This window comes from Perca flavescens, chromosome 10 (genome assembly GCF_004354835.1).
Source record: "Perca flavescens isolate YP-PL-M2 chromosome 10, PFLA_1.0, whole genome shotgun sequence".
Taxonomy (NCBI): domain Eukaryota; kingdom Metazoa; phylum Chordata; class Actinopteri; order Perciformes; family Percidae; genus Perca; species Perca flavescens.
This window is the reverse complement of record NC_041340.1, coordinates 6318637-6343156: the sequence shown is the minus strand read 5'-3', so window position 1 is coordinate 6343156 and position 24520 is coordinate 6318637. Positions and strand designations below refer to the sequence as shown.

Here is a 24520-nt window from a genome sequence, read left to right as displayed (position 1 = left end):
TTCTGGACCACAACATCGTAATGTGAATGTGATCGATTTTCACTCATGATTCAGTGTGTCCAAATTAACATTATTATTCTGTCCAACAGTCATTCTGTCTTTCCATTCTCGCTTTCCACATAAAAATAAATGGACAGGGAATTGAACAAACTGAGAAATAAGATATACTGTAGGCTACCTGCTCTTTTTATAAGTGTTTCTCCCTCCAGACAATTGCACTTAGTCTGTAATGAAATATGTATTTTAAGTTTCATTTTTGCTGTAAATCTAAATAAATAAATAGCTGGTGGTCAGTGCTGGGAAACATCCACAAATAAATCTGAAAAAATGTATAGTACTATTACAGTCATTTATAAATCTCACCCTAATTCTTTAATCCCTGTTTAGGCAAGATGGAAGAAAGGAGGATACCAAGATAAGAAGATACAGAAAGCTAAAGTAAATAGATGTTCACCATTCAGTATCACACGTTATCATCTGTACCATACCACATCTTTCTCACCCATGTTATGGCTCTCATTCTGTGTTCAGTTTGACAAGGGTCAACAGACCAGACAGCTCTACCACAGCCATCCTGAGAACCTGCTTTACGGTCTGAATAGCCTGGGTGAAGACTCATGCATCAGATGGCTGAGAAAAGGATAGACCAGAGCAAGCGGGAGCCCAGCAGAGGCTAAGGAGGCAGCAAAGGAGTTCACAAACCCACATACAGCTGAAGGAGGTACCGAATGACATGTGGGGTCCATTTCAGAAAGCAGGTTTAGTGAAAACCCTGAGTTTGCTAACCCTGAGATGAGGGTAATTCTGGGTTTTCCGTTTCAGAAAGAGAGGTAACTTAACCTCGGACTCTGTGAACCTAGCCTGGTCGGGAGCAGGTTTTCTCCTTTCAGTCTCCTCCCTCTGACACAGTGCTCTTTTATTTCATCATTCATTTATCAGTCTTAATCAAGCGCATTTTAGCACACAGTTTGTTACCTGCATGAATAAAAAAACAGGGTTGGTTTATTAACCATGTTAGGCAGACTATGAAACGTTTTTTTTTCTCGAACATGGCATTTCCTTTTGTCGATGATCCCGTTGATGAAGAAGCTGTATTACTTCACAGGGAGTTAAACATATGTCTGGAGATGATATTGAAACCCCGACATTTTAATTTTTAGATATCTTCCTATTTGAGCGCTATCATTTTTCTTCCCAGTCTATCAGTTATGTAGCCTACCTAACTTTAGCCATCCTTGTATCACTAACGTCTCCCATCGTTGACATGCCCTACATCCCAGCACATTTTTTGTGTTACATTTATTTATTTTTTTTTAAACTCAGTTTCCCATCTCAGGGTAAATCAACTCAGATATCAGGGTTAAACTCAGAGTTTGTTAAACCTCCTTCCTGAAACGGGCCCCTGCATTGTTAACGGCTGCTTTACCTGGTCTGTGCTTGTAAACAGAAACAAAAAAACAACCAAGAGGTTACACCCCTTTTTGTTGGTACAGCCTTACTTGGGTCTAAACACAGTGACTTGGGACTTGTTCAAGACGGTGAAGGTTAAGACTTGTGACTTACACATGTGTGACTTAAGACAGTTACACACCAGGGGCGTGACGAATAAGCGACGCCAATATGCAAAATAATTGGCTGTGAATATTTCACATCAAAACTATTCACACCAACAGCGGTGCAAATTTTCCACAGTTTTCAATAAAGGTTTTGGATATTTGTGCCAGCTCATCCACCATATCAGTCGGACAGATGCTGAAGATAGAAAGAAACTGACGAAAGATGTGATGTGAGCGCACAAGAAAGAGAGAGCAGTCGGAGCAGAGGAGAGTTAACGATCAGTGGTGAAGATATGAAGTGATTGTACAGCAGCTAGATTCTGCAGTTTGAGAACAAATAAATGTAGCAGCTCCTCACAATCCCCAAAAGGTGTCCTGTCTGGTTTCCAGACTGCTGAGTGGAGGGACGGAGGTTAGCTTTGGGTACGTCCCAGGAAAAGCTGTAACACTAAGCAAATGTAAGCTATTTATTGAGTTTCCTCCAACTCTAATTGAGTATACAGTTAATACTCAATTGAATTCCCTCTGCAAAACAGTGTAGTATATGTCTCGGGCTTATTGTGAAAGAATGTGCTGCCTTTGTAAAGGTTGAAAGGAGTAATAAAGTTAGCTGACGTACAGTCTGTAGTTCAGACAGCAGCCTCTGTGTTGTTGTTTGGTGATCCTCATAAGTGAACACTACTTGTGACAAAAACAACAGTTCAAAAAAATATATTGACATGCGAAATAATCGCAGGGAAAAAACGTCCCTGGTGTGCCACAGCCTTTAATCTCACCTCTGATATTTTTGATTAAGAGCTACTCTCCTACAAAGCCACAAACCAGAAATGTAAGACTCAAACTATGATGTCATCGGGTTACTAAGCTGCTTCATAGACAATGAATGTGAAACTAATTTTGTAGAATAAAAAAAAAACCAAATGAGGTTTATTCTATGTTAGCGTTTCATTTCTGAAACAGAAAATCTACCCGTTACCTCCGAACATCCCCCTGGATGTTCTCATTGTCATCTTTAAAATCTTTCTCAATTCATTGTTTTTGAAAAAGCTCCTGACATTATATCAGATGACATCACAAATTTGAGTTTTTGGATTTTGGATTTTTTTAATGTTTACTGACATTTTGAACACACATGTATGAATTCCCAAAGTGCCCATAGTTCCCCTTTTGCTATAATGTAATGTACCAGACAGTTTTTGCTCCCATAAGTTTATTCATATGTGAACTTTAAGGATAGCACTGTTTAAATGCTATTGAATTTATCTGTAAAACAAACTACTTCCTGGTTATGATACATAATAAAATCTCATACATCTCAAATAGAGATCTGTAGTGAATGGATTGGACAATGCTGTAAAATGTCAGCAGAAAAATGTATATATTTATTGCGTGTAAAAGTAGTTGATGTAAATGCACTTTTACATAGCCCTTTTGGTTTTTGTACGTTCCAAACCCCATTTACTAATGAGGAAATTGTGAACATATATTTGATAGTAATAGTAATTACTGTCAAATAATGTTTATGTAAATCCCATGCACTTATAACAAAAGTCTGTAGATATATTGGTGTTGCTTGTTATTACTGTCAAAGTTTATATAAAATAAACATGTATGTGCATATAATGGAGAGTTGCTTGTTATTACTGTCAAAAAATGTTTATATAAAGTAAACTCCCTACTTCAATGAGGAAAAGTTGAAGTGTAGCTATACCAGATAGTTGCTTTTAAATTACTATAAAACAATGTAATATAAAGAAACTTCATATATTAATAGTAAAAGTATGTATATATATATATTGGATAGTTCCATGTAATTACTATAAAGAACAGTTTATATAAAGTAAAACCCCATACAATAATGAGGTACAGTCTGTTGATATATTGGATAGTTGCTTATTACTGTCAAATAATGTTTATATAAAGTGAACACCCATACAATAATGGTAAAACTATGTGTATATATTGGATATTTGCTTTTCATAACTAAAAAAAGAATGTTTATATAAAGTAAACCTCATATATTAATTGTAAAGGTATGTAAATATATTGGAGAGTTGCCTTTTATAACTATAAATGAATGTTTATTTAAAGTAAACAACATGCATTAATGGTAAAAGTATGTAAATATATTGGAGAGTTGCCTTCTATAACTATAAATGAATGTTTATTTAAAGTAAACAACATGCATTAATGGTAAAAGTATGTAAATATATTGGAGAGTTGCCTTCTATAACTATAAATGAATGTTTATTTAAAGTAAACAACATACATTAATGGTAAAAGTATGTAGATATATTGGAAAGTTGCTTGTAAATACTCCCAAATATTGTTTATATAAAATACTGACTATTATTACAATGTTTCTGGAAAGTATTATCCCATTATCTTCTCTTTTTTGTACAGTAAAAAAACAGTATTAAACAGGAATTTACCGTGAATAGATTGGATAATCATAAAATAAACGCCTAAAGGAGGGTATTTGAAAGTCATTTTACATCATTTTTGTGTTTTACATCCAGAAATCTGTACTTTAACAGGGAGTTCTTGTGGATGGATTGGATAAGCTTGTGAATTTACCAAAGAAAACCGTATGAAAACAGCAGTTTTCATTTAAATTATGTAATTTTAAGATATTTTTGCAATATTTTTTAGTTTTGATAAAGATTTATACATTTGTTTAACATTCTAGAAATGTTTTATAACAAGAATTTGTTTTAATTCTACAATAGTGAGACTGTAAAAATACGGAAAATATTTACAGGAGATTGCTGTATTTAAAAAAAGAATTTTCCTGTAAAATAATATAAGGTTTTTTACTGTAATTTGACGGTAAGTGTTTGGCAACTTTGCTGCCAGACTTTTTACCGTTTTTCTACGTGTTTTTTTTTTTTTTTTTTTTTTTACAGTGTAGGTAAGGACTACTAGCCAGTCAGAAGCCGAGTATGAGGGCGTGCCCTGACAGTAGCTAGGTAAGGACTACTAGCCAGTCAGAAGCAGAGTATGAGGGCGTGCCATGACAGTACCTAGGTAAGGACTACTAGCCAGTCAGAAGCAGAGTATGAGGGAGTGCCACGCTAGCAGCTAGGCGAGCATTATAACGTGTGTTACAAAGTAACGCCCGTTGGTCTCTGAAGTAAAGGCTGGACTACAACAGAGCTGTTTGGAGCAGTTTGTGAACAGTGTTTTCTGTTGGAGATGGTAAGTCCTTTGGGTGGACTTTGGGCTTTTTCACTTTGTAAACCTATAACTTGCACAAAAAAATTATATAACACAAGAAAGGAAAGGGGAAAAAGCATAATATGAGCACTTTAACAGAAAATATACATTTCTGCGTTTTTTTCTTTCCTTGCAGGTATGAATGATTTCAGCTACCTGCACACCAACTGTTTCGAGGTGACGGTGGAGTTGTCCTGTGATAAATTCCCTCACGCCAGCGAGCTCCCCATCGAGTGGGAGAACAACAGAGAATCTCTGCTGGTTTACATGGAGCAGGTCTGCTTTGGTCGAGTTCTGCTAACATGTTCTTCAGTTGCTCTCCCTTAATCTTTGTTACTTTAATATCCCTTTTTAATATCCCTCTCCTTATTTATTTTTCTTAAGTCAGATGAACATCCCTGAGATTTTAGATCTGATAGCAAAAATTAGAATAGAACTTACATATAACATTGTATACCGTATATGTTTTATATACAGTACAAATAAAACTGTACTGTCTCTCTTTTGTTTTAGGTCCACCGTGGAATAAAGGGGGTGGTGCGAGACAAAGACACAGAGGCTGGCATAGCAGATGCCATCATTAAAGTCGATGACATCGATCATCATATCAGATCAGGTACGGTCTTACATCAGATATTTATTAAATCAAGCCCTGTGGCTGGAAAACAAAAACGGTACATAACTAATATATTTAAATGTATTATATATGTTATACTTTACTCAACTGTCATCCAAAATAAACTGAAGTAAATAAATAAAGTAAATCAAACTATTACAAAACATTGTCCTTAAAGCAAATGTAATTCCTGTGGAGTAGCCTCTTTTTTTAATAACATTTTTTATTTCTTATTTTAATTTTTTTTAATTAAAGTTACTTCTTTATATATATATATATATATATATATATACAGTATATATATATATATATATATATATATATATAGATTGGAGAGGGTAAAACATATAAAGAAGTGCAAAAAACTAGGCTGCTCAGCCAAAATGATTTCAAATGCCTTGAAATGGCATCCAAAGCCTGAACGACATGGGAAAAAACGGTCAACTACCATTCGAATGGATCGAAGAATAGCCAAAATGGCAAAGGCTCAACTAATGATCAGACTTAAAGTTACCTGTGAGTACTGTTACGATCAGAAGAAGGCTGGCTATGTGAAGCAAAGCTATCAGCTAGAAGCCCCCGTAAAGTCCTATTGCTGAAAAAAAAGACATGTACTGAATAGGTTGAAATTTGCCAAAGGACACATTGACTGGCCAAAGGAGAATTCTGTGGACTGATGAGAGCAAAATTGTTCTTTTTGGGTCTAGGGGCCGCAGACAGTTTGCCCGACGACCCCCATGCACTGAATTCAAGCCACAGTACTGTGAAGACAGTAAAGCATGGTGGTGCAAAAACCATGTTATGGGGATGTTTCTCATACTATGGTGTTTGGCCTATTTATTGCATACCAGGGATCATGGATCAGTTTCAATACATCAAAATACTTGAAGAGGTCAGATTATCTTATGCTGAAGAGGAAATGCCTTTGAAATGGGTCTTTCAACAAGACAATGACCCAAAACACACCAGTAAGCGAGCAAAGTCTTGGTTCCAGATGAACAAGATTGATGTTATGGAGTGGCCAGCCCAATCCCCAGACCTCAATCCCATAGGTGACATCAAAAATGCTGTTTCTGAGGCAAAACCCAATAATCCAGTGCAATCGTCCTGGGCTGGAATCCCTGTTCACAGGTGCCAGAAGTTGGTCGACTCCATGCAACACAGATGCAAAACAGTTCTCAGAAATAATGGTTATGCAACTAAATATTAGTGCGGTGATTCAAAGTAAAGCAAACCCTTGAGACATTTTTCAATTTTTAAATGTTTGAGTTTGTAAAGAAAAATGCAAATACTGCTATTTTTTTTAACAGCCTAATATTCCTTTTTCTTCAATTCTGTAAAGGTATAACACAAACTTAATCAATTTTGGTCATGTTTTGATTTGGAATTGAATGTGCAGTGTTCCCACTGCATTTATATTATGGAATTAAAAAGCTATTCTAAGGATTTTGAGCATTATTCACTTTTTTTAAACACACTGCTATTATTTCGAACACAACCGTATATAATAAAAGATCGATTCTTGGCGTCTGTGTATCGATACAGTATTGCCACGGAAAATATTGCGATACTATGCTGTATCGATTTTCCCCCGCACCCCTAGTATTGTAGTAATACGTTGAATAAAGTGCCTTAAGGCCAAGGAAAAACTTTACACTTTTTTCAACATTTTGTTGTGCTTTTTTGACACTTGTCCCGAAGTTTCAACTTCTGCTGTCTTTCCTTTCTCCAGTTACCGATGGAGACTACTGGCGGCTGCTGAATCCCGGTGAGTACCAGGTGACTGTCAGCGCAGAGGGCTACTTCCCCTCCTCCCGCACCTGCCAGGTCATGTACGACCACTACCCGACAATCTGTGACTTCCGCCTCACCAAGATGCCCAAACAGAGGCTAAAAGACATTTTGGCGAGGGGAGGGAAACTCCCCAAGGACCTGCAGCTCCGGCTGCGACAACTACGCCTGCGCAAGCTCCGCGTCACCACCAAGGCCATCAACCAGAGGCGCAACGCTACCAAACGGGCAAAGAGGATGTGATGATTGAAGATAATATCAGAACAAAGCTGGACTTGGTTCAGTTCACTTTGGGTTCAGAGACACCCATCTTCACTGGATTCATGTCACTTCATGATTTAAAAAGAAATTGCTGTTACCTTGCTTCTTTTTCAGCAACATGCAGTTTTACACCTGAGAAATTAGGTTTCATCTTCTGCTGTGGAGCAGCAGAGCAACTGAGGGAACAGTTCCTCGCTTAAGGTCACATTTATACAACAGTGATGCGGTAGCTCATTGGATTTGAAATAAAGGACTATGAGGGTAAAGTGTGACTTTTTAGCTTTCAAAGTGTTCACACCCAGTGTAGGAAATGTGTACTTTTTATATGCAGCACAGCAGGAAAATGACAGGGCTACAGTTTCTACATATTAACAGAATCCTAATATAAATTAAAGGACAAATCCGGGATATGTTTTTATGCTAATTGAATGTGACCTTTAACAAGGCTCAAAATAGCACCACACTTCCACGGTCTACACGTAGGGACCCTCATTATGCTACCGTGGAAGTGTGGTGCTATTTTGAGCCTTGTTAGTGGTATAGAAATAGAGATTTCTTTTTACTTTACCAGTGCCCCGACGACTAGCGTTATAAGCTAATTAGCGGTTTGCACTAAAACTGGTCACATTAGATTAGCATGAAAACAATCTCAGAGAACGGTCGACTTGGTACACACGTGTTATTAACCTCTAGGTTCATTTCTCCTTTAACCATTTTAAAATCATATCCACTGTGCAGGAATACAGAGCCAAAACAACGATAAATGTGTCATCGTCTAAATACCCGTATGATTGTTAAATGATGGTGCAGAAAGAGGCCCTCGCCTCTTTTGATTGATACTAAAACCTGTTCACCTAAATCATAAAAAACAATTTTTTTTTTAATCAAACTGTTTAAATTCTGGAAATACCTGGATGCAATATCATGTGGTTTCATTTCTGAACTCCAGAGAATTAACACATTTGGTAAGAGGACTGAACTGAATCTTTATTACATAATTACCATTTATTTGACTTTACAGTTAAAAAAAAAATTAAAAACTACTAATTTACATAAGAATAGCCAGCTTCCACTTGACTCCGTTTCTCATTTTTGGTGGCATCATGACCTCAGCAGCTACAAAGAAGAAAAAAAAAACAAAACACAAACGTTAAAAACAGACAAATTACTTTGAACGGAGAAATGATGGTGCCTAGATGTTACAACCAACTCCTTTCTGAGTGTGTGCTCATGTATGGCACAGATCAGATGTGCATCCAAAAAATGAAGTTCAAACAGCGACGTGAGATAATGAGATATAATGTAAACATTCTTTAACAATACACGTTCTGCTGACCTTGTGAGGCTGCAGGTCTCTGCTGCTGCTGGAAAGAAGCCATGATGCTGTTTGCAGTCGAGTTTGGCCCAGTGAGCTGAAAAGCCAGAATGAGTTCACACGTTACATTAAAAATAAAAATATTTAAAACTAAAAAAAATAATATTAACAATACTGCATTCTCCTTGCTCACAAAGACACATAATGGATGTAGGCCCATGTCTTGACTCTTAATCTTTTATTTGGTTGCTTTATGTTTTAATGCATTTCATTTTCTTATTCAAAAAGAACCTTGGCTGTGTGCGCCCCCATTCACAAATGGCTCAGTCCTTGGCACAGCTGCCATGGCATCGCTTTTCCAACCTGTGGCCCTTTTGCTGCATGTTGTCCCCCACCCTCTCTCTCTCCCCATTTCCTATTCACAGCTGTCCTGTCTAATAAAAGCCTAAAATGCCTTAGAAAAAGATTAATCTCGCAGACAGACTCCTATCTAATTTTACTCATTTGACACTTCAAATCAGCGTTAAACCAATCATAGCAACAGACCTAAAATTTTATCATAACAAGTGTTATGGAAATGTGGTATAATATTTACCGGAGCTTGACTGTTCTGCAGGCCCTCAGGCCACACCTCAGGAACAGCTGCCTCCATCGTCTGCAGAGCGTCTTCGTAGACCAGCTGCAGCTTCTCCGCCTGTTTGTCAAACTGGAACAGCACCAGGGCCTTCAGCGCGCTGTGCACTTCCTCTGCAGGAAAGAGAATTAAATGCTTTTGTCCAGGTCTTGAAAATGCTGATTAAAATGCTTCTCCAGAATAAGACCACATTTCCCATCATCCCGAGCTGCTCCCTGCCATTTTACTGCTATTTCTGTACTCACACCACAGAATTGAACAATAATTTCAACAAGCAGACACAACCTAATCTCACTCTGCCAAACCAAACACTGATAATTTTAAAAAATAATAATAGAAAGAAAAAAATGAAGTAAATATAAATGATGAGGAGCCTTTAAGGGTCGGTACCTCTCATCTTGTCCACAGTAGTGAGGATCTCACCCAGAGCGTACATCAGTGCTCTGTCTTCCATCGGGCTTCCCTCCTTCAGACTCAACTTTTTCCTCTCGGCTTTCCGACGGTTCTTTGACGACCTCCTGCAGGCAGAACATTGAACCAGCGCCCGAAATGTTAATTATTTTAAACATGGAACTTTACAAAATGTGGAAAACACCACAATCTGACAACAGTGTTTTTTTAGATGTGTGTGTGTGTGTGTGTGTGTGTGTGTTTTGTCTTACGAGGAGATGCGGGAGTTACTGTGAGAGTATTTGGAGCCGGTCATCACACTGCTGGCTTCAGAATAAAGCTCCGCATCAGGACAGTCCGGACCGTCCTCATCTGATGAAGAACACAGAGCGTTACAGCAAATTTCAGTTTTAAATCATGATTTCAACTGCAGAATATAATCAGAAAATATATTGTATATTTAATTCATTTCTTAATTCTTTCATTTATGGCTTCCCTCTTGACCTTGTATGCAGTGTACTTAACCATATTGGGGTGAGAATATGACTCAACATATCGAGCATACAGATGCTATGACTGGTCTGAGAAATAATTATTACATACGTTTTGACAAAAAAAATAACTGTTGGAATTCTTTCTTCACTGAGATTTCCTTTTAGGCCTACAGGGTGTGGACATTTGGTAATATAAAAATCAACATATGGTAGGACATTAACAGACCGATTTGACATAACATCATCAAAAAACATGTTAGCTCAGATACTTTAGGTCCTGTCAAGTTTGACTTGTTCTCACCCAGCATGTCCAGTCTGGCCTTCTCTTTCTGCTCCCGGACCACGGCCAGCCGGGTCCTGTGCCGCATGAACGTCGCTACTTGGGCCTCCAGGAATGCAGTCTGGGTGCTGAAAGCTGACACAAAACAACATGACACAACAAGACATTAAAGTGCTCATATTATGCTCATTTTCAGGTTCATAATTGTATTTAGAGGTTATATCAGAATAGGTTTACATGGTTTAATTTTCAAAATACACCATATTTTTGTTGTACTGCACATTGCTGCAGCTCCTCTTTTCACCCTGTGTGTTGAGCTCTCTGTTTTCGCTACAGAGTGAGACATCTCACTTCTGTTCCATCTTTGTGAGGAGTCGCACATGCGCAGTAGATTAGGTAAGGACTACTAGCCAGTCAGAAGCAGAGTATGAGGGCGTGCCCTGACAGTAGCTAGGTAAGGACTACTAGCCAGTCAGAAGCAGAGTATGAGGGCTTGTCCTGACAGTACCTAGGTAAGGACTACTAGCCAGTCAGAAGCAGAGTATGAGGGCGTGCCCTGACAGTACCTAGGTAAGGACTACTAGCCAGTCAGAAGCAGAGTATGAGGGCGTGCCATGCTAGCAGCTAGGCGAGCATTATAACGTGTGTTACAAAGTGACCACGTTGGTCTCTGAAGTAAAGGCTGGACTACAACAGAGCTGTTTGGAGCAGTTTGTGAACAGTGTTTTCTGTTGGAGATGGTAAGTCCCTTTGGGTGGACTTTGGGCTTTTTCACTTTGTAAATCTATAACGAATGTACAAAAAAAGATATATAACACAATAAAAGGAAAGGGAAAAAGGCAAAAAGCATAATATGAGCTGAGTTTTGTTTGGCCTCTCTCAGTTGTAACAGAGTGGGTCTGGGAAAGGTTCATTGACAGTTCATTTCCAAAGTGGCGTCACCAACGGACGCCGCTCAAATGCCTCTGGGCGCAATTGGATAGTCCTTCAACCAATCAGACCAAAGATCCGGGTGACGCTGCGCTTCGGTAGCCGTCATGTTGAATGTAAACAAAAAGCTGCTCGCCTCACCGGTTGTGATTGGTGCCTCGATTTTGGGGACATTGGAAATGGGTTTGAATGGGGTCTTTGCCAGACTGACTTGCAGAGCAAATCTCAAATTTGCCGGAAGTTCGTCAGGATTTACCCAGGCTATAACCGGGGAGCAAGTTAGCATGAGAAGCGATAGTTAGATGGCTCAACAGGCCAGTCGGAATTCTCCTCACCTTCCAACAGAGCAGGTTTGAGGTTGGTTTCTGTGATGTCCTGTCTGTTGTGCATGTAAATCTGAAGCAGACAAAGAACATATACCATGGTAATGTCAACAATAAATAAATGAATAAACAAAAGTAAAAAAATAAAAAAATTCCAGTTAAAAATGAGCCTTTACTGACCAATCGGAGCGCCTCCTCCCAGACTGAACCAGTGACCAGAGCCAAGATGGCCTCTTCACAGTCCTATTGGAAAAAGAGTGAGCATGTTTCAACTATAAGCCAGCTGCTTCATTGGAAGCCATTTCATCCAGCAGCTTCTTGCTGTAGAGGATCTTACTTTGGCGTACTGGTCCAACAGCAGAGCAGCTTCTGAGTACCGTCGCTGTTCAGTCAGCTTCTCTAAAAGGGAAGGAAACTAACCGGTTCAGGATTTACATGGTACCAGGTTTGACCATCTAACTGGCTACCTGTCTGTCTGGCTACCTGCATTCTTATCTTTCTACTATGTGCCTGTTGTTATGGTTACCTGCCAGGTCCCTGGCCAGCAGAGCCAACTGGTCGGGTGGTAGTGGGATTTGCTGCGCCGCACAGATGGCGTTTCTCCAACTGGAGCTGCTGGCGAATGCCTGCAGGGCGCCGGCTGGCTCGCCGCATCGCCATAGCAACAGGCCGGCCTGCTCCGCCTGCTGCTGCTCCATCAGGTGCTCAGCATAAGCACAGCTCAGAGCCTAGAGGTCAGAGTTCAGGGGTCAAGCTTTCCGTAAAAGATCATCTCAAAAAATGTAAGTTAGTTATCTGAAAACCGGAAGAAGAAAAGTACAGGTCAAAAGTTTGGAGTCACTTAGAATTTTCATTCCACTCCACTATAGACAGAATACCAGCTGATCTGAGTGGGTGGCTGATCTTTAATGCAATATCTACATTGCCCATTATCATCAACCATTCATCTAATGTTCCAAAGGCACATTGTGTTTACTAATCGGATATAATTTTAAAAGGCTAACTGAGAAAACATTGGAGAACCCTTTTGCAATTATGTAAGCACATAATGTAATCTGAAAACTGCTGCCCTGGTTAAAAAAAACCAATGCAAGTGATCTCAGCTGCTATTCTGTCTGGAATGGAAATTTCAAAGTGATCCCAAACTTTTGACCGGTAGTGTAGGACCACCTAAACTGATGGCTTTAGATACTTCTGAGTGAAAAATATGCTGGGCTGTGTTTCTACCTTGTAGTGAGCACCGTCTGTTGTGTACAGCCGCAGAGCTTCGCTGTAGAGTTTCTGCTCCTTCACAAGAAGCAAAGCTTCACGGAAATGTTCCTCTCCTGAAAACAAAGCACAACGGAGATTAGGTCACAGTAAACTTTCATTCAGCAAAAAAAAAAAAAAAAAAAAAAGCCTGTTCAGACTTTGCAAACCATTAGAACACAGATTAACATGTATGTTCAGTGTTGGTTTTCTTGTGATAATTGCCACGTTAACTTTCTCAAGTTAGCCAAGAATATTTTCTCACATAAATCATGCACGCAGGATAACAACTTCCTAAGAACTGTGATTTATAAGCCAATCATTTTTTCATCAAAGAAAATCAAACCTACGAGTCTTGTAATTCAGGGTATCCGCACAGGTTTTAACAGCAAATGTAATGACTTTTAAGACCTTTCTCTAAAAAAGGAAAATTTAAGACTTTACCACGTCAAAAAAAACAGGAAAATGTTCAGTGCGACATGACACAGAATGGTGTGGTAAAGTGTAGCACCCAGTGCTGATTCGCCTTACAACCTTGACATGGTTGACTGTGTATGTATAAAATATCAGCCTTTAAGATACTTCAGGTAATTTCTAAAGGTTCAAGTTCGAGCTCAGAGAATCTAAACTCTAGGCTGCACCCACATAGATTGAAGTGCAGCCCCCAGATGGTGTGCTGGCCAAATTGCAGTTGGAAAAAGATATCTATCTATCTATCTATCTATCTATCTATCACGACTCGGTCCCACATGAAATGTAAGACCTCTTTATCGTAAATTCCAGATTTAAGACATTTTCAGACCTTAAAAATCGAACATTTTATTTAAGACGTTTCAAGACTTTTTAAGGACCTGTGGGGATCCTGTAATTGGAGAATCTCACAGCTAACGGTGGCTCTCTAAATTCAGAGCAGTAAAAAACAGGCAGAACTGACAGAAACATTCAGACTGACCACACTTGCTGAGGTGATGCAGGGCCTTCCTGTAGCGTTTCAGGTGCTTGTCGATGGTGTAGCGCTGGTAGTTTGGCTCCAGGTTCTTCAGCATGTTTAAGAAGGGAAGGTACTCTTTGGGGTCCTGCAGGGATTGTGTACAACAATTAACGGATACATACTGAGAAAAAAAAAGTCATATAACAGGAGTCTAAAAAAAAATAATGAATGGGGAATGCTGGTGTTGCATTTTTGACTATCAGGAATGTTGGAAATGAATTCATTGTTTGTTCTTTTCATATAGTCCATAACATTTAAAAAAAAAAAAAAAATCATGTTCATGGTACACTGATTCTTATGTATACACTCTCTGTTGCTTTGTTTACTTTCCCCACGAACACAAAGATGCCAAGAACAAAAACTCTACAGAAACTTGTTCTGCTGTCAGTGCTGATTACCTAATTGATATTTTGGTGAGCCTTGCAGTGTAAGTGAACATATTAATGTGTAAATCTGTGCAATATCTGGCAGCTTGAAAGCCTCTCGTGTCATTTTTACTCCACCTCTGGAGTTTTGGTGTATACTCACGCATATTAACGAGGACAATGTGTTTCCTTGAAAACTTCTAAATGCTTTAGGATACAGAGGTCATCAACATCACAGGTGGTATGTGAACAGAAATAAGGACTTACTTAATAATCTCGTCAACATAACGGATTGTGTTCGGTACACAACGTCATGGTACTTTGGACTTCCATTTTTATTTGTGCAGCAAAGCACTTTGCAAGTCAAAGTCAAGTGAAACAAGATAATGAAGACCTTTCTTCCTCTGCCATATTGTACCTTCTGAGATTTCTCAGCCACCATGAGCACGAGGTCAAAGTCGTACGTTCCCAAAGAGTGTTCGTACAGGTCGTTGACGTTGACGAGGAAGAGGAGGTACTTCAATGCCTCTTCAGCACTCACAGCACCGGGAGCATCAGGAGGGTTCACTGGGCAAATACACAAACACAGCACACAATGAGGAACTAAAAAAGTTTAAATATATCACCTCCTCCCAATATCTGCTTGTGTGTGTGTGTGTGTGTGTGTGTGTGTGTGTGTGTGTGTGTGTGTGTGTGTGTGTGTGTAACAGTTCAGTTTAGAGTTAGGTCATCAGTGTTCTCACCTCGAAGCTCGTGGACTTTCTGCAGAGCGACCTCCAGCTCTGGAACTGTCTTCTTCACGTGAGTCGTCAGTATGGACAGAAAAAACCTGGAAGGTCGACAACATCATCGGTTTATATCCCTGCTTTATCTACTCTTATATAGACAGCACATTTATGGCCTAATTGCTGCAGAGCTGTTTTTAAGTCTTTTGAACCAAGGTGTGAGTCAGGTCTCAAGAGGGCGTGTCCAAGTCTCAGGTTTTTGAGGTTCTAAGCACGTTTCTAAATTCATGTCAGAAGCACTGACTTGTTTGGATCCATTGATTCCATGGCGCTCCGTAAAGCATCACAAACTACATCCACTTTCTTCTGCCCAGAAACGGGCTGGGCCTGGGCCGGGCTGCACTCAGGATGGGGGTACATGGTGGCGGTTGTATCCTCCTCCCTGGGTACCAAAGAAAGAAACATTTGCACAATATAGGAGTTAAATACTTGTTAAAACAAGAGTTGCTAGAACTGAAAAACTCCAGCCGATCTGAAGAATCTTACTTGAGCTCCGTGAGGAAGAGGTTGATGTGGCTGATGGAGTTAAGTTGTGTGATGAAGGTCTCCATGTTCTCCAGGAAAATCTGCGGGAAGCGATGGACATTGAAACATGAGCAGTGGTGTCATTGTTTGGGTTTATGCTTTAATCTTAATTGATGCACTGCCTTCATAATTTAGAACAGGACCAGGAAACAGTCAAACAACTGAAAAATATTAACATCATAATAAACTGCCTGCTGTGGACAAAATAAAAGATGTAATGCCACAAAACTACATATGAAACCTTTTATGTACCTTTGGGTTGTGGTCATAAATGAGGTTCAGGTTGATCCTCAGCTTCCTCATACACTCAAAAGAATCTCTGAACCTCAAACTGAAGAAAAAAAAAAAAAAAAAAAAAAAAAAACTGATTTAACACTCAGTTCAGTATGGTGCAATGTTAACATGTTTGCTCACACGCCGTTTCAAGTCTTTAAGTATTAAGCTACAAACCGTGACATTTGCATCACATAAAAAGTCTACATTTTGTTTAAAATGTACAATGTAAGAAGGTCTGGGAGGACCTTCAGTCATTGAGATTAAGACAACATTCAAAAGTGACGAAACCCTCAACACCATGTTGTAAAAACAAGCAGATGATATGATGGAAGAATCTCAAACTCACCTGTCCAGCCACTTCCTGAGCTGAGCCAAGACCAGCGATCGATGATGCACGGTCTCCAGGTTCCCACGAGGCATCTGGACACAAATTCATACTTCTAACCCTTGTGTTGTCCTTTGGGTCCCAGTGACCCGGAGGACAACACAATGGTTATGGACTTCTGTTTACTTTGTTGAGAATTGCTCTCTAAACCCTGTCTCTTGGTAAGTAAGTACAGTTTATTTCTAGAGAACATTTCAACAGTTTAAGCTGACCAAAATGCTGTACAAAAAAAAAAAACTACGGTGCTTTTTATTTATGCAGCAAAATTGTGTTGTTTTGTCAACACAATTTGTGCATGATAGTACATTTTTTTTTTTTTTATAAATTAGTTATTTGCATCTGGAGCTTGGATGTGCATTAAAAAATACACAGTCACAGACAATAACATCTGCAGCACTGCTGTGGTGTTTACACAGGAAAGTGAAAGGTGGCAACATGTCTGTTTATGTGTGATAAAACTGACCTGCAGAATCACTCTGGTGTCCTGCGGTACCACAGTGACGATCCTGGATCCCCTCTCCACCCGCCGCAGCGTCTCGTCATTCTGACCTCCATCTGAGGCCAAGGCTGCCTGCAGCCCTGCGGAGTGAAAGGTCTTAACCTCAACTGTACCATAAATGACCGTATACCAACACAGCACGGATGTTCACATTAGCTACAGAAGCAGCCGGCCAGAGGCCAGCTAACAACAGAGATAAAGTTAGATGCTACTTCCAACAAACACTGAACTAAACTCCTCCAGGTCAACGTTAAGATAACTGAAGCAATACGCCATGTTATTTACATGGATATGGACCAGTCTTTAACTTTAGATGGAGGACACTGACCCTGGAACAGAGGTAGTAACTCATCTTTGGGATCTCAGACTGATCTCATGAATTGGCGTATGTATGTCACACCAATTTGTATTCCATTTTTGCGTGTTATCAAGACGCATAATCGCATTTTTGCGTGTATATCAATGCAAATCGGCCGCCATTGACCTACATTGCGAGTCAATTTCCGCCGTAGCGAGTAGTATAAATGAACGGGGGATTGAGTAAGGAGGCAGGTTGGGGTGGCGGACGGGTAAAACACAGGACTTTCACCCAGGAGAGACGGGTTTGTGTCCCGTGTGCAGCGATTTTTCAGCCGTTTTTTATTTTAATAAGCCCCAATGTTTCTTTCCTAAACCCAACCATTTATTGTGTTCCTAAGCGTGTTTTTGTCATTATTTTCCGTGTTATTTCACGGTTTTGTTACTAAAGCCTTTCCCTGTGTTCTTTTCCTAAACCCAACCGTGGCGAGGCCACGTGGTGGGTACGTTTACATCAGCTGTATACAGCGTAGGCATACACGTGGATAGCTGAAAATGCGTACAATAACACGCCATTTTGCTTTATGAAAGTGGCGTGTATATTTACGCAAAGTCATGATGCCATGTTGGGGATCTGCACAATAAGTTGTCCCGTATTGTTATAAATCAGATTTTAATTATATTTATAATATGAACTATTGCTATCCATAATATACTTTTTGTCATGTAAACCAAAAAAATATAAAAACTGTATTCAATCTCAGCTGGATAACATCAACTTTGAATAGCACTGTATCAGCTCATTACAAATTGTGTGTGTGTATGTGTGTGTGTGTGTGTGTGTGTGTGTGTCCTACCTTTGACACTGAGCACGCTCAGTTGGAGGCAGCGGCAGGTGTGGGAGTGTGTGGTAATGAGGAGGAAGTCGTTGCAAACGGCAAAGGAGGAAATATTGGAGGCCAGCTGAGAAAGAAGCAAACATAAATGAACACATTTCCCAGTAGCCCTTTCTCACAAGGAAAACGTTGAGAGAGCTGGTAAAATAAAGTTGACAGCGTACCTCTGTGTCTCCAGCGTACAGGTGGGATCTGTCCGTCAGGCCGAACAGATACTCCTGAAGACATAAAAGCAAGACAAAAAGAAACATAAGCGTTAAGGCCTGTACAAAGAACTCACTTATAATAAGTCACGTAAATTGAATTATATGCGTTTCTACCTCCCCACTGATGCTGCCGAGGGCCGTCTGAACACAGGGAACAGGGAAGTTGATGGCACATCCGCTCGAGTCCCGCCAATCCTCCACTGACGGCTCAGGATGATCTACACAGAAATTATAATAAAACTAAAGAAAACTTTTTTATTTCCTTCTGTAAACTAATGCATTTTACGGTGACATTCTCCTCTGTCAATACTGTCAATACCCTGCAATACCCGAAGGCAGCAAATTATTATGCTGCTCTATGGTACTTCAGCTGGAAGAATACCTCCTATTTGGGAGGCTGAAAGTCAGACCCTCTGCACAATCTCCATGCTGTGCAGAGTGCTTTTGAATTATCAAATAATCCATTCTGAATTCATAAATTTCCAAGAAAACATCACTTAGAGAAGAAGAGTGTGGTGACTCACCCCAGCACAGCCTCCTTATCCGTCCATCTTCCAGTTGTAGTGCCACAGTGCCAGTCTTGGAGCAGTGAATCGTACTGACAACAACACCATCAACTTCTATCTCAGACCTGAAATAAAAACACACCGTGACGAGTCCTGATTTACAACACGGCTTTGGAATAATTTACTTTAATATATTCAATGCAATTCAGTTCATTTGTTAGCTTAACAGGACAAAAACTAGTGCTGCCACTCGGGTGTTTTGAGTTCAGCCCTGCTGACCTGACAGTGAGCGTGTCATCAGCGTCATGAGCATTGTGAAGCATCAGTAGGGTGGACGAGGTTGGCAGCAGACCGGAGCTCACACACACAAACAGCTCGTCCTCCAGCCACAGCAGATGCCGCAGGGCCAGAGGCTGCTCCTGGACAAGCGCCACTCTGCAGAAAAGTCAGAGGAACAGGAGCGCAATCCTTGAGGGAACACTGAAGAAACACTAGTAGAGCTATGAAAAAAAACAATGTGCATTAATCAGACTGCTGGCATCTTTAGCCTACAAGCTGAATACCAGCACCCAACTTCATGTAGTGCTTGTTCGTTTCAAAGTATCATTTGGCAGCTTTTAGACAAAACAAATATGTTCAAATGATTAAAGTCAACATGACAGACAGCGGTGGCTGTGTGTTACCTTAAAGTTTTCTGGAGGACCAGGGGACGAGACATCGTGCGAAACCCATCTGCTGTTTTGTCAACTTGTTCTCCTGAATCTGGAAAGAATGGTGGGTGCAGCAAAGGGAAAAACTTGCTCAGAATAATATATAACATTTGTTCAGCATCTGTCTCCTTCTACCCAAGATCCCTTGTGTTTTGCTCTCCTCACTCATATTTTCATTTCTCAAGCTGTAACGGGGGTGAAGAATGCAACAGCATTCAGCATACAAAATTTCACTCTCATTCATTCTGGCGATTGCTGTCTTTATGGAAAACATTGCAAGCAAGCAAACCCACCTTGGCTGTAGACAGAGATCTGTCCGTCAGAGGTCAACGCTGCCAGCTGATTGGTCCTCTGAGGCTGGCAGAGGAAGGTCACCTGGTTGACTGGTGAGGTCAGCTGGAGCTCAAATGAACACATGGGAGGAGGAACCACACACTGCCTGAAGTTTGTCACCAGGATTTTATCTGAGGGGGGAGGGGTGTTTAGATAAATATTAACATTATGTCGAAAGTCATACCACAGTTCCCACATGTCCCGTCAACTCTTTGTCCCTTACCTCCATCAATCACAGCCACGTTGGCGTTGTCGGTGGCGTCCAGCCCGGGGCTCCTCCCAGTTGTCCAGCCCCAGTCGTAGGTGATGCTAATCCAGCTGCGGGTCACCACGTGAAGCCTCAGGGGGCGCTCGGGATCCCAGCAGACACAGACCGGAGCCTTCTGAGAGTCTCTGCCAAAGTCCAGGCTCTGCTTCAGATACCAGTGGTAGTTCCCAACCACCCACAGCTGAACTGTAGAGGGAGCACGGGCAGCTTTAAGGTGGCGGATTAATGTAGGTTTTCTTTTATTTATTTATTCATTCAATTTACTGATGAACAAAGTCATTCTAGCTATTAAACAGGCTCTGCTTTTGTAGTATTGTCAGTGATGTAACAATAAATTGCAAACTTCTAAAAAAGGCAAGCCATGGAAAAATGTTCATCCAAATACTTTTGATAAAGAATAAAGTCCAAAGTCAGTTTACTGCAGTTTAACATCAGAGGAGGAACAATGGATTGTCACAGATGTATCCAATTAATGTTAGAGTCCTTATGTTCCTTGTCTTTAGGCAATGAATTAATGTCACTGATGTGGTCCAACGTGTTCAAAATGACACCAATTGGCCTGAGGGATGGGCTCCAACTTTGGCTGAACTTACTGGAAGTGTTGACTTGTCCGTCCTCTCCTGCAGTCATGTCCTCCAACCATACAGCTAAAACAGTGGAGTCACTGTTCCACAGCAAATCCTTCACCTGGAACACACACACCAAAGTGTTTTATGTTGGTTTTGAAAATAAAAGAAATCACTAACTGAGGTTCATTATATGATATTTCTAAAACCATACGTGAGTCAGGTTTAGCTGAACGTACCTTGGCCTGGTCTTTGCTGAATGGGAGGGTAAAATCTCCATGCAGCAGCCCGTTCTTCTCCATGAAAACCACGCTGTGTTTGTTGGGATGACGCTGTGTGCTCACTATCAAGTTGCCTGAGGGTCTGAAACAGCAGGAGAAGATTTACCATAAATTCACACCTCTACTATTGTCTCTTTATAATGTATATGTATGTATAATGTAAATGATGGTTTATCCAGGAAAGACCCCGGGATCTTTTACACATTAATACAGTTCTCCACATTGGAAAGAGCTTAATCTTAAAAAAAAAATGTATTTAATGAACTACAAGAACATTTCTTTGACAGCACGCTTACTTCCAGCAGAGCGCTTGCTCCAGGCCATTGATGGGCTCGCTGGTTGCCTGCAAAACACCCTCCCTGTTCCAGACCCGGACCTTCCTGGCTCCGGTCTGAAGACAGACGGCGCTAACGGCAAACAGCTGACCATCACCTCGCCACGTCACACGGGGCGTGCGGTCGTCCCAGGCTGCAGCCGGCTGCACCTCCTGTGGGTGCATGTTTACATCATTCGGAATATTGTGATATTAAACTAAATGTTCTATTCATTTTCAACACTTTTTTATATATTTTGTTTTTTTCCCAGGCTTTGAGGTTTCTGTGGTTAAACACCAACCTGGGTCTTCCTCTGTGCTGCCTGTTTCCCCTCTGAGCCGTGGAACTGAGTCTCCTTCTTCCCCCAACCCACCGTGATAAACTTCCCTGAAAAAAAACGCAATATACAGTAGATTGATGTATTATAAATGTTATTATTATTATTATTTAGCCATATAACAAATATTTCTACATTTCCATGAATCATCCCCGTCACCCTCTGTGGGTCCTGACCCTCAGACTGGGAACCACTAATCTATACAGAGTCCATTTGGAGCCATTGTACCTTCACCAAAGTCATCCTGGTGGATTCCGACCTCAGTGATCGGCTCAAAGTCTTTGGTCATCATGATGATTGTTTCCTGACCTGTGAGCACAAAGTATAGGGATTTATTCATTTGTAGCACTGCTTAATATGTTTACCTAAGAATGAACTAACTAAGCATTGATCTGTAACTATGGTTATCTAGAGCAACAATGCATTTTGACCATACGCCGCTTATGAAAAGATTTGAACTACTGTTAATCTTTGACAATTTCCAAACAAAGAAAAGGTGCTACCAATGACTGCCTCCACTTTACAATAACCCACTTCACTATCAGGACTGGCATCTTATCCCACCTTCACTGGTAATGTTTAGACAATTGGATTGAGTATGTACTGGCCTTCTGCCCATTGTTGAGACAATAACAGACTTGTATCTTAATATTGTTGGTGCTTTGTCCTGCTTGAAGTGATGCACAGGGAGCACTGACAACTCCACTGGGGGCTCTCCGACGATTCAAAACTTAAGGAGGAAGTTTTTGATTTAAAACAGTGAAATATGTTTTTTTGACATTTGTATAACATACTGACCAGTAGTGAGAACGACAAGCTCTTCATCAGGACTCCAAGTCATCGAGGTCAGACCGCTGTCCACACTGCCAACACACTCCAACTGTGGAACATGATCACAGACATTTTGTGAGAACTCTCATTGACATAATAATACATTCCCTTGCCCCTTATACTTACCTTAACTTTAAACCAACCCAAACATTAACCCTAAAGCCAACACTTAACTGCCACACAGCTCTTTAAAGAAATGAGGGCTGAAAAAAAAAAAAAAAAAAAAAAAAAAAAAAGTCCAAACTTTTAAACTTCTGTGTGGCTAACCTGGCAGGTGTTGAAGTTGAAGAGGACGACATCGCCACCAGCTGTGCCCAAACAAGCCGACTCGAGTTCAGCAAGGTCCTGTAGTCCAACCACCATTCCGCTGCCGTCCTCTGGGAGGAAACCCTCAGCTGTCAACAAGGCCTCACTGACCACCTGCAGAACACAATAGAGGAAAGTTGATTCCTATTTGAAATGCCGCGCCTCCATTTGCTACTTGTTTATTTGGACGCATCTCTGAACACGTTACTATCCTCAACCAGATGAAGCTAAAATAATTAAGTAAACAGAGATAGTGTGTTGTTTAAATCCAGAGCCAAGCACAGTATGTCATCCCCAGCTCACCTGGCTAGTGCGTGGGTCGTACTCTGTGATGGAGTAGTGGGAAGCGACCAGCAGCGAGCCGGTGTCAGCCCGAACTGCTAAACACTGCGGGGAGCCTGGACCCTGCAGCTCCGAGCTCCGCAGGCTCTTCAGCAGCTTCAAGTTCCGCATTTTTACCTCAAGACAGAGTGAAAATACACAGAGCCTTAGTCTGGAGCCAGAGGCTGCAGAACACCTGAAACAGCAAAAATTAAACATGTTCAGTTGTTCAAAACAGTTGACTGACATAGAGTGATGGATTATTACTGTATCATTACGGTGATTAAAAACACCAGAAATCTGGGATTTTAGTTATTATAATACCATAAAATAGCTTCAGTGTTTAACATTATAGTTCAGTGTGGCTGGTGTAAAATCTACCTCTACCTGCTTGACAAATCCAATTTATAAAATGGGTGCTATTCAGTTTTTCCGGGTGTGGAATACATTCTATAAAGCACCAAGACAAATTCCTAAAATATCATAGCAATATTGAGACATTCAGTCCAACATTAAAACACTGCCACACAGCCCTGTTTATATAACGTTAATAGTTTCAGATTTAGATAATTTTGGGGGGCTGGACTGTTTGTGTTTGGCTGCTGTTGTGTGGAGAAATGAAATAAATCGAACCTGAATCGTGTCATCAATTTGCAGCATTTGTTGACTTCAGAGTTACAAATGTGAAAAAGTGTCTGTTTTCCTCTGTTTCATGTACAACTCATGGACGTAACTATGAGAGTGATGCATCACTGGATTCGGAAAATACTGTGTTCTCTCTCTTTTTGGTTGCTAACACAATCCCTACGTTAACTTTAACGTTACAATACTCCTTCTAACAACGCCCATATTAATTGACGCTAACGTTACATTGTCAATTTAATGTTTTCTTGAAACGTTAACTGCTAGCCAGTTTTCTGAGCCCTGTAGACAACGTAACGTTATATCAATTCGCCGAAAGCCAGACAAGTAACACAAACCAACAATAACGGTGAAGCTTTAAAGGTAGCTAACGTTACTTAGCTAATTTAAATAACTAACGTTAGTTTGTTAGCAGTTATACGGTTTTAGAAGGAACTGGATGTGCTAGCATATCTTTAAACTTGAAGGAGCGACATGCTATTCAGCTGCAATTCTTCAATTAAACAAACAGAAAATGAAAGCTTTAAAAGCTTTTCCAAGAAAACTGTAAAAACCCACCTGGAAGAAACAGCTTGAAGTAATAAAAACCTTTTTAAATATCCAGCATCAACAACATAACATCATGCATGTGGCGCTGTCAGACTCTTAACCTTTCACCTCTGACGCAGTTACAAAAGGCACTAGAGGTGGAGCCCCCTGGCGCCGAGGAGTAGCTAAACATGCATCCATTTAAGGAAATTGACTTTGTATTTAGTAAAATGTATTGTTAAATTGATTTCTCTCAACAACACAATATAAATAAATGTTATCCATTCAGTTAATCAAT

At 40.3% G+C, this 24520-nt stretch overlaps 2 protein-coding genes across 3 annotated transcripts in view; one reads left to right on the top strand and one right to left on the bottom strand.

Moving 5' to 3' along the window:
- cpxm1b (carboxypeptidase X (M14 family), member 1b) overlaps positions 1-7712 on the top strand; it is a 41162-nt gene extending 33450 nt beyond the window's left edge. The window contains exons 12-14 of the mRNA XM_028590294.1: positions 4909-5048; positions 5286-5388; positions 7121-7712. Coding sequence (XP_028446095.1) covers positions 4909-5048; positions 5286-5388; positions 7121-7422 — 545 coding nt within the window. The 3' untranslated portion in view covers positions 7423-7712. The remainder of the gene's footprint in view (positions 1-4908; positions 5049-5285; positions 5389-7120) is intronic.
- A 694-nt stretch (positions 7713-8406) lies between these two features.
- On the bottom strand, positions 8407-24385 carry elp1 (elongator acetyltransferase complex subunit 1). 2 transcript variants are annotated; one of them, XM_028589464.1, is made up of 36 exons: positions 24253-24385; positions 23035-23248; positions 22693-22845; positions 22393-22474; positions 21823-21903; positions 21559-21644; positions 21240-21430; positions 20902-21025; positions 20690-20783; positions 20052-20282; positions 19789-19959; positions 19469-19547; positions 19065-19220; positions 18804-18910; positions 18394-18497; positions 18238-18291; positions 18035-18140; positions 16845-16960; positions 16343-16416; positions 15973-16051; positions 15682-15761; positions 15440-15577; positions 15154-15239; positions 14829-14977; positions 14007-14130; positions 13034-13131; positions 12333-12534; positions 12144-12205; positions 11987-12049; positions 11819-11879; positions 10575-10688; positions 10052-10151; positions 9780-9907; positions 9351-9502; positions 8777-8852; positions 8407-8556 (listed from the first exon to the last, which is right to left on the bottom strand). In XM_028589464.1, exons 2-36 carry the CDS (start codon positions 23182-23184, stop codon positions 8489-8491), a joined length of 3939 nt encoding a protein of 1312 aa, XP_028445265.1. In that variant the 5' UTR covers positions 23185-23248; positions 24253-24385; the 3' UTR covers positions 8407-8488. The 2 variants fall into 2 exon arrangements, with proteins under 2 accessions (XP_028445265.1, XP_028445266.1); XM_028589465.1 differs by having other exon boundaries at positions 23035-23190.
- Between the last annotated feature and the right edge of the window lie 135 nt (positions 24386-24520).